At 33.5% G+C, this 10,138-nt stretch overlaps 1 protein-coding gene across 1 annotated transcript in view; it reads left to right on the top strand.

Annotated features, from left to right (window-relative positions):
• LOC106874924 (uncharacterized) overlaps nt 1-7,255 on the top strand; it is a 10,745-nt gene extending 3,490 nt beyond the window's left edge. Inside the window, exons 3-9 of the mRNA XM_014922842.2 lie at nt 978-1,217; nt 2,076-2,309; nt 3,368-3,538; nt 4,659-4,930; nt 5,678-5,854; nt 6,504-6,648; nt 7,103-7,255. Of these exons, the coding sequence (XP_014778328.1) occupies nt 978-1,217; nt 2,076-2,309; nt 3,368-3,538; nt 4,659-4,930; nt 5,678-5,854; nt 6,504-6,648; nt 7,103-7,179 (1,316 nt within the window). The 3' untranslated portion in view covers nt 7,180-7,255. The remainder of the gene's footprint in view (nt 1-977; nt 1,218-2,075; nt 2,310-3,367; nt 3,539-4,658; nt 4,931-5,677; nt 5,855-6,503; nt 6,649-7,102) is intronic.
• Nucleotides 7,256-10,138: the final 2,883 nt, after the last annotated feature.

A 10,138-nucleotide genomic window follows, 5' to 3' on the forward strand; every position in this document is an offset into this window, starting at 1 on the left:
CATCTACCTGAAGGGGTTTGTGTTTTATCTACCTTCCTACTTATTAGGATTTTGGTTTTAGCTAGGTTGACTCTAAGGCCCTTCAATTCTAGACCTTGCTTCCACACCTGAAACTTCTCCTCTAGTTCTGATAGTGACTCCGCAATTAGGGCAAGGTCATCAGCATAGAGGAGCTCCCAGGGGCAACCTGTCTTGAACTCCTCTGTGATTGCCTGGAGGACTATGGTAAATAATAGGCCTCCAGGCAATCACAGAGGAGTTCAAGACAGGTTGCCTCCTCTGTGATATTAAGATTAATTAAAATGACACCCTTAATGGGCAGGGGTTCAGATTTTGAGTGATTAAATTTCTTAGATTGCTATATTAAGTTTTGAGTGTCCATATTTATTTACATTTTTATCTTACACGTTTTACTTGTTTCAGTCGTTAAATGATAATGAAATTAGAATCATTTTAGTTTTCCGTTCTGATTTCAGTAAAATGATGTGTCTTACCACGGCTAGCCATATTTAGTTACATCCTTTTACATTCTGCATTCAAATCCCAGCAAGATGTACTTTGTCTATTTTGCTTCAGATAAAACAAGTACATGTACTGAGATTGATTTACTCTTTTGTATTCTCACTGCAGAATGTGTAGCCATGTGCTAATGCTGGAAAAGGTTATCTTTAATATTTCTAACATCAACAATAGTTATCATTATTATTGTGGTGTGGTGATATAAGGGTGATGGATTCATAGAATCATTAGAGCATCAGACAAAATGTATTGTAGTATTTGTTCTGGCTCTTTACCTTCTGATTTTACATCTTGCTGAGGTCAACTTTGCTATTAATCCTATCAAACCCAATAAAATAGAAAACCAGATTTAGTTGACAAACTCTACTTCCCAAATTGTAGACTTGTGCTTTATGAGCAATTATTATTATTGTTGTTGTTACTATTTTTCATTGATTTAAATTAAACTTTAACTCCAGATGTCCAGAACCATTTTGTGAAAATCCGTAATACAATTCTGGTTTTGTCCTCGAAAACATTGTGGGATACCGAAAATGTATCACCAGAAGACTGTGCAGCAAAATGTTGGTCTGATAAAAGGTGTTTGTCATTTGAAATCAGTAAAAAAAGAGGAAGATGTTTCTTATCAAAGGAAAATGCAGCTATCTTCAGGGAAATAAGGAGAACTAAGGGAAGAGATTACTACCAACGGGTAAAACGTAAATATTCTTTGTATTTTATTACAGGAACTTTGTTACTCTTTTCCATTTATATTCCATAATTATAGAGACAACCATTTCTGTAAAAATATTAGCTGGTTTGACCTACATGCACAGACATAGACATGTTCCAGAAATAAGCAATATCAGAAACACTAAATACTGTGTGGGCATTCTCATACCGCATTTATTCACCTTGAACACTCTTATGCATGTTTTCTATTATTATTATTATTATTGTTATTATTATTATATAGATATAGATATTTTTAGAATATTAGATAATCATGCAGAAGCATCATGTAATTGAAATTTGATTAAGATATTAGAAAGTTATCTGGTGCATTATTTTTAAATGATCAATTTATTATAAAAATATAATCCATTCACAAAATAATTTGTCAGCATAAGACAACTTTTCAGAATGACTGTGAATTGTAGTATATCATGACACACACACAAAAGCTTGCCTGCATGTTTTGACTGTAGATCATCCGTCTATATACCCCTCTCCTGATGGTCTGCTTTTGTGTAAGACTGAATGACCATAACAACACTGGACATGTTGCTTGACCACCTGTCTAAGGGAGTCTTGATCCCACAAATGTAAACCATCAGAGGAAGGATGTACAAATGGATTACTACAACTTTTATGCTGAGACAAGGTTTTAAGTGGGTCCCAAGATGTTCAACAACTAACATGAACTCTAACTAGAGTGTCACTTTATAGATCAATTATTTGTTTATTATAAATTGTTCATTTAAAGAATTACAGCAATGTTTTTGTTTATTTAAAATGTGTCTGTTTATCAGTGGGGGTATAACATATATTTTTTGATTTTTCTTTTTTGCTTTCAGCCAATGAGAAACTTATTATATTTAAAAAAGGTAGCATACAAGGATATGACAATCTTGGACACTATAAAAATGTGAGTTTAAAGAAGTGTAAGCAAACTTGTCGGAAACATCCAGAATGTAATTCATTTGAATATAAAGAAGAAACAAAGTTATGTGATCTGAGCAACGTCACTCACCTGACTAATGACATTAAATCCAACAGATGGGGCTGGGATATTTACATCTTTAATCCAGGTCAGTAGAGTGTTTCTATTTTATTGTTTATATACTAAACCATTATAAGAGAAATACATATACTAACAATTTAAAGCTGACCCAACAAGATTGTAATTTTAGAAACCAATCATAATGCCCACTACTTAATAAGTGCCACTCAAAAGAGCTCATCTACAAAGTCAAAGTTCAAAATAATGAAGACACTGTAAAATTGTATTTAGACTTCGCAGAAAACACTTTTAGGCCTGTTTTACGCAATCCATAACAGTTGTAGAAGGAATTCTACATCGTTGTCTAAGTACACCTGACACCTAAAGGACAAGAGTATAAACAATCCTACAATCAAGTGGAGCACTTTAGCTAAGGAAGTGCCTATGATGGATGAGGTAGAAGATATAATTTGTGTGTAACTGAAGAACTGCACAGCCTGTCTACAACCAGTATCCTAAACTCAAAAGAGGAAACATTTGCCCCCTAACTTAATGTGAGGAAATTTAGTCTCCATTATTTAAACATAATTCCATCTGCAAACAGGATAGCAGTAATCCTGAATGCAGATTTCTACTCACAGGGCCTCCTGTTTTCATCTCTCACTGTCATTGCAATTGTCTCCCTGCTCCTTTTTTTCAATGACTTCATTATTGTCCCGATTGCCACAATCAGAACTGCTGTTAGTAACAGTACATATACACTTCACATGGCTGATTTTAGATCCAAACCCTTTCAACAATACAACTATATCTGCCATCTATCCCTCTTTATTCATACTTTATCTGCTGGTTACCTGTATCACTACTTATGTCTAATACCTTGATTACCTTTGCTATCATCTTATATTGCACCCTTATATAATCTAACCCCCTTCATTTGCTGTAAATGGTATACTTCAAATACCTGTTTCCTCTTCTTTTTCTATTTCTTTTTGTATATATCCAAATGTCTTTATGCGTAGATGTTAAATTTTTCAGTTTGTTTCACTCAGTATATTTCTTTCTAAATGTCTCATTATCTTTGTATTCTCACTTTCCTCCTGACACACTTTCAACATTGGTATCAATTTCTCTTATCAATTTCAGGTTACCGGAAGATTGACTGTGGAACTCCAAAAGACCTTGCTCGTGCATTGAAGGTCTACACGAACACTACCTATGAATCTGAAGTGACCTATATTTGCCCAATGGGAGAAAAACTTACATCAACATGTGAAATGAACAATGAATGGACTTTAGTTGAGCCTACTTGTAAAAGTAACATAGATTCTCTCTTGTTGCCTCTGCCAATGTAATTTTGTTTTATCATTGTGTTAAATGTCCAAGAGGAAGAACTATGACCGTTTTTACTGTTTGTGGTTAGTGGGAAGGAGAGAGGAAGTTGTTCCCAAACTAGAAACCTCCCAAAATGCTTGCAACACAATGGATTCCATTAATTCTATCCAAGGGTCGGCAACAACACCAAATTGGGCAATGGATTGTCTGTAATTCAAAAAACTAGACAGGTGGAATCATATTTCCTTTAACAGGATTCAACACAGTTTCCATTTAACAAATCTTATCCTCAAGATTTAGTATAGAAGCAAATTTTTAACCATGCAGGGAAAACTGCAGCCAATTCAAGTACTTTTTTGATATTTTCAAGTTCATTTGTATACTTATTTCCATTTTAACACTAGACCTCTTATTCTCCTGGTAACATTCTTCTATATGTAGGAAGCTCTATTAATCATCTTCATAACCTATTATGGCATCTATAAACCACTTTTTGGTGGGACATCTTTCACTTTCATCTTTGCTAGTCTTTTTCTCTTTAAGAAAGAAATTGACAAAAATTCCTCTGTCTTTATATTACTGATACACATCAATTTCTCTGAAAGGCTTGCTACAAGAAGCAAAAGTTTTTTCGGACCCCAAATGTTTCTCAGATATTTTCCCACCTATCCATGCATTAAGTTTACAGAACAGCTAAATTTCATTTTGATGCATCAGAAGTTCACAGTGCATTTGTTAACATTATTTCACACGCTATATTAAGAAAAAAATTGCATTGTCTTCTCATCTATAATATTACAGTCCATCTAAATAATTCACCATTTACCAACACAAGAGAAACTGCTTGAGGCAGCTTTGTTATGTTTAGCAGCGGTTATTGTTGTTGTTCTTATGGTTGTGTTGAAACTAAAACAGTTGCATTGGTGTAGTGTCATGCTATATGTCCCACCCTTCATGTATCCACCTCTGTATTGCCTTCCAAAGCATTTTCAACTCAATAATCAGGAATATCATGCTATTACAAAATAAAACAAAGGGGAATAAAATGGTGTATGTGTGTTTTAAACATCTATTTAAAATTTTTATTATCATTATTTTACAGAACCTATGTCATGCAAAGACATAAAAATGTGTGGTAGGGATGCAACTGATGGGGAATACTGGATCTACCCCTCTGTCCTTAACCATAAAAGATTAAAGGTTTACTGTCATGACATGGAAACAGATAAGCCAAAAGAATTTATCACCTTACCACATGAAAATTTTGCATATGTACCAGCTTTGAAACCATTCCATTTATGCATGAACCGCTTTGATGAAACAATTAGCAAACCAGGGAAAACTATTTTTAAGAAAGTTCGAATTTATCCAGAGGTAAATGTTTAATTGTTTAATTTTCATGATGTTTTCTATAAATATAAAAACTTAGTGATTTGTTGATCTGGAAATTTTTGATTCAGCCAAGAAAACTAATTGTGCACGCACACACACACACCCATGTATATTTATTTGTATATATGACAAACAGTCATTCATTTCCTCTCAATATAAGCCAAAAAAACAGGGTCTGGAAGATGCACATCATGACAGCACACCTTTGATGCAAGTCTGATGAAGTGCCTCTCTAATGTCTAAAATTGCAAACATTACGGAAATTTTCACTTCGTATTTTTACATAAACTGGTGTTGCAAGTATAACTGGTACAGAAACAATTGTAATGAATCATTAAACTTTGGCTTCTTCTCATTATTTGTATATACACACACACATATGCATAGATAGATAGATAGATAGAGAGAGAGAGAGAGAGAAGGAGAGAGAGCGAGAGAGAGAGAGAGAGAGAAAGAGAGAGAGAGAGAGAGAGACACACACACACACACACAGACAGACAAACAGACAGACAGGCAGACAGACAGACAGACAGACAGACAAAGATACATCATCATCATTATCGTCATTTAACACCTGTTTTCCATGCTAGCATGGGTTGGATCATCATCATCATCATCATCGTTTAACGTCCGCTTTCCATGCTAGCATGGGTTGGACGATTTGACTGAGGACTGAAGTGAATAAACTGGCTAATGATGTAATTTTTACCTTTATTATTCTGTCCACAGGAAATGGTTCTCGACAGATTTGATTTTACATTCACAGAACTTGAAAAAGGCAAAGGAAAACACAAACGAGGTTTTGGTGCTGCTGAAGATTGCTTGTATGGTAAATCAAGTTACTGCAAAAGTAAAGGGGAAATGAAGGTTGATCTAACACACACTGGTCTCATCCTTGGAGATTCGGTATGATTTATTTACTTATTTATTATTGTTGGAACCATAAGTTCAAATTTTATAAGAATTTCTGTTAACTTTGATTCAGTTAAGCATATGGATAGTGATAGCACTATCCCAAATGTAGAAACAGTTTAAAAGATATAAGCTGGCTTACCACCTAGTTTCAGACCAGTCGCAGTGGAACCGTGTTAGTGACCAAGTTGCAGAGAGTGCAATGAAAATATCAATTCCACACAATAAAGTTAACAGATTTAGGGTGTTTTTGAAATACTAAAATGAGTCTTTTATGCTTTAGTTGCTTTGGTTTCAACACAAAGTCTCAGATAAAATCATTAACTCTGGAATTATTTTTGATATTTCAACCCTATTTTCCCTGTTCCCTGTTTAAAGTGGTTGCTTTCTTGGACCAAATGTTTTTAGAGATGGGTGTTCTTTCTTTTATAAACTGGAGTAACTAGAGATATAAGCCTTGCTCAGTGACTCAAACACAATGGCTATAAAGGTAACAAGATTTGATTTTGTGACCTCCTGATTTGTCATTGAATACATTTACTTCACAACTATTGTGATTCCTATCTATTTTGTTTCTCAGAATGTTAATAATGTGATTATTATAACTTTGTGTTGATCCTATCTACTATTTTCATAACTTTAGGTTAAATGGGTGACATATGGTGATGACTCACGAATTAGTGATTTGACATATTCTGAAAATAAGCAAGTAGTAACAGCTACATGTGGAGGAAAATGTGGTGGATGTAAACCTGAAGGCAAGTTTACAGTGCAACTTGGTCCAGATGGTAAGTGAAATAATTTCTAATCTATATTTGTTTTTATATCACACATTAACCTCACTAACCTCCATGTCAGAGCCAGATTAAAGCCAACTGACACCCTTAGCACTACTGGACATTGGTACTCCTTTAATTATTCTCTGACCATTTCCATAGGCCAGGGTCTATAACTGTATTAAAAATACTCTGTTTTTGAATTTCATTTAATATAAACAATTTATTTACTTTATGTGTGTGTGTGTGTGTATGTATATGTATATGTGGGTATATATATATATATATATATATATATATATATATTATATATATATATATATATATATATGTAAAAGTATTAGTCAAATACTAGAGTTGATTAAATCTAATATACCTCTTCTCACCCTCAAAATTTGTGTACTTTTGTAAATATATGCAATCATATAAAATAATTTAAACTGCTTTCTATCATACATCTTTCCAGAACCCTCAACTACTGGTGTGAAAACCTGTGAATTCCTGAGACAAAAACATTGTTCCAAGCCTGCTCGTGCACAGTGAAAAGTACAGAAAATTTTCAAACATAATGTCTTGTGAAATATGAAATAAAAGTTGATGATTTATGATGTGAAAAATACCTTCAGCTAATGTTTTTTGAAATGTGCAATGCAAAAATTTCATGTCTGATGAAATGTTAAAAAGTGAAATTTAATAAAAGCTAATTGTTTTTCAAGAAATGAAACATGTAAAAATATATTTTGTGAAATGTAAAATGCTGATGTTATGTGAAATTTTATGAGATGTGAAACATCTGAAGTTGTGTAATAAGATGTTTAATGCAAAAATATGCAAGCTCATGAATGTAAGAAAATGATGCATTGTGAAATATGATTCATGAGAAGATGTATTGGAAAATGTGATATAAAAGCCTTGTGAAATATGAAATTGGACAAGATATCTTTTAATATCTGAAATGCAAGGGCTTATATCAAATGAAATGTTACAAGGTGATGTATTGGAGAAATTCTGAAATGATAAATATTGGAGAATGGTATCTTGTAAAATGTAAAAGATTTTATTGTGAAATGTTAAATGCTAAAAAAACAATGTTGTTGCAAAATATGAAATGTGAGATGGTTTGTCTGTAAAATGTGAAATATGAAATGTAATCATACTAACCTCTGAGAAATATCTGATATATTTTCAAAACGATTTTGAGGTATTTATGCAGGGACACATTTTAAATGCAAGTAATAAGGGTAACTAGAAATGGAACGAGCTTATTTATGAAGGAAAGTGTATAAACATAACCAAGGTAAATGAGTTCATAAGAATGTCCAAGGTTTGAATATCACATCCTTTGGATGACAACTTCCTCCATAAAAGAAAAAATACCATTCCTGGGGCTCTCCTCTCTTCAATTATACTATGGTGCAGCACAACAGCTGCAATGGCTGCCATCTCCCTCAAGATTCTTTGCTTGAGTTCTAAAGCTGTGCAGGGTTTTCTCAACATACTCTCTTTCTGTCAGATAATCCCACAAGAAATAGTCCAATGGAAAGTTCAGAGAGTAATTACTTTTGTTGGCAACAAAAGCTTTCTCTCTCTGAGTGAAAGGCAGATTGTACGATGCTTGAGCATTGCAAGATAGTGAAAAGTTTTGGGAAGATGAGTTGTTGGGGAGAAATTTGTGAGGAATAAATTGTGTGCAGGGGCATATGAGCATGGGTAAGTTTGAAAGTAATGAAGCTAACATGTTCTGCAGGTTGTGCACTACCAGTGAGTGGGTATGTTAAATTGTAAATGTGTTGAAAGAAAAATTGAGCATAAGTGGCATCAGATGTAGTGTTGAAAAGAAAAGACTCCACTTTTTGTTGTTAGGAAGAGGATGCAGCCATAGAAACCATGCCAAAGCAGACAGTAGAATTTGGTGCAGCCCTCTGGTTTACCAGCTCCTATTAAACTTTCCAATCCATACCAGTATGGAAAACAAATGTGAAATGATGATGATAATAACGATGATAATGATGATGACGGTATTACAGATCCACTTCAGCTGATTTAGTGTGATGAATATGTATGTATGCATGTGTGTGTGTGTGTGTGTGTATGTGTGATTACATAGGTATGATTGGATATGCTTGACAAGTGACAATTAAACCGCATAAGATTTATCTCTAATCCAAAACACGTTAAACTCTCACTCTCACTTGAACACACCGGTTCGTAATGACATAATACGATGTATATAATTATATATGGTTATAGAGTTCCCAGGTCTGGTAATGTCATTACTTAGAGTCCCACCAAATAGTTAAACGATATTTCTGCAAATAATTATCGGACAATCAAAATACATAACTGAACTAATTTATAGCAGTGACCTTGGAAGTGCCTGCGGGTTGTCATACATAATATAGTGTAGGGGGAATAATTAAATTTTGTTGTTCTTTAGGATCAATAATAAACGTATGCATTGATTTTATTTCACTTATTACTATTAAACTAAGTAATCCTTAGACCAATTAACTAATCGATTGTTTAATTAATCGAAGGTTCGTCAGAGTCCTTTCATCGAATGATTGACCGAATGATTAATCAAACAATTGATTCGTTAATTGGTCAACTAGGAAACTAATAATGATAACAGGAGTGAAATAGAACCAGCGCTCGTAAATGAACAAAATTTGTTTCAACATATAATTTCACATCAAAAGTCTTACAAACCAAAAGTAACAAAAGTATCTGACATGACAAAAAAAAATTTTCAAGTCAATGAGTTGCTTCCCTTAGATCAGTTGAGTAACGAATTTCAGGTTTAATTTATGCAGCAATAAAATTTCCAAATAAAGCAAATAATAAAATCAAGATTACTAATCTCTTGGTTGATGGTAAGGGAGAAAAGGTTAACAGGAAAAGACGAGATCCATCAGATTTCAAGGGTTGCCTTTGAGATTTATTAATGACTGCAGCAAAGACTCATCTATTAAATTCAAATAGGAAATCGACTGGCTTCAGAAATATTCTCGGAATAAAACAATCATCTCCATGCCTAAAAAAGGATGAGGTTGTCACTACTAGACTGCATTTCATCATGTCTGCTCAGTGAAAGCTAATATGGGATAAACAAGAACATCATACAAACATGCACATGTATCCAGATTCAAGATTCTTGCCTAATACATGTGCCGTGAGTGTCTGCTTTAAATACATGTGCCATGAGTGTCTGCTTTAAAGCTGGCACGAAGGAATATATATATATATATATATATATGTGTGTGTGTGTGTGTGTGTGTGTGTGTGTGTGTATATACACATACATACATACATGCATGCATTCATACATACATTCATATATACATGTATTTTTAAGTATACATATAAATGTATGTTTATATGTATGTATACACATACATATTTAAAAACAAAAAATTCACTCATTAGTCCAAAATCAGTGAAGAAGAATAGTGATAGAGGCAAAAAAGATGTGCATTTGCCAGGCAAGTCATCATCATCATCA

Source organism: Octopus bimaculoides, chromosome 10 (assembly GCF_001194135.2).
Source record: "Octopus bimaculoides isolate UCB-OBI-ISO-001 chromosome 10, ASM119413v2, whole genome shotgun sequence".
NCBI lineage: Eukaryota > Metazoa > Mollusca > Cephalopoda > Octopoda > Octopodidae > Octopus > Octopus bimaculoides.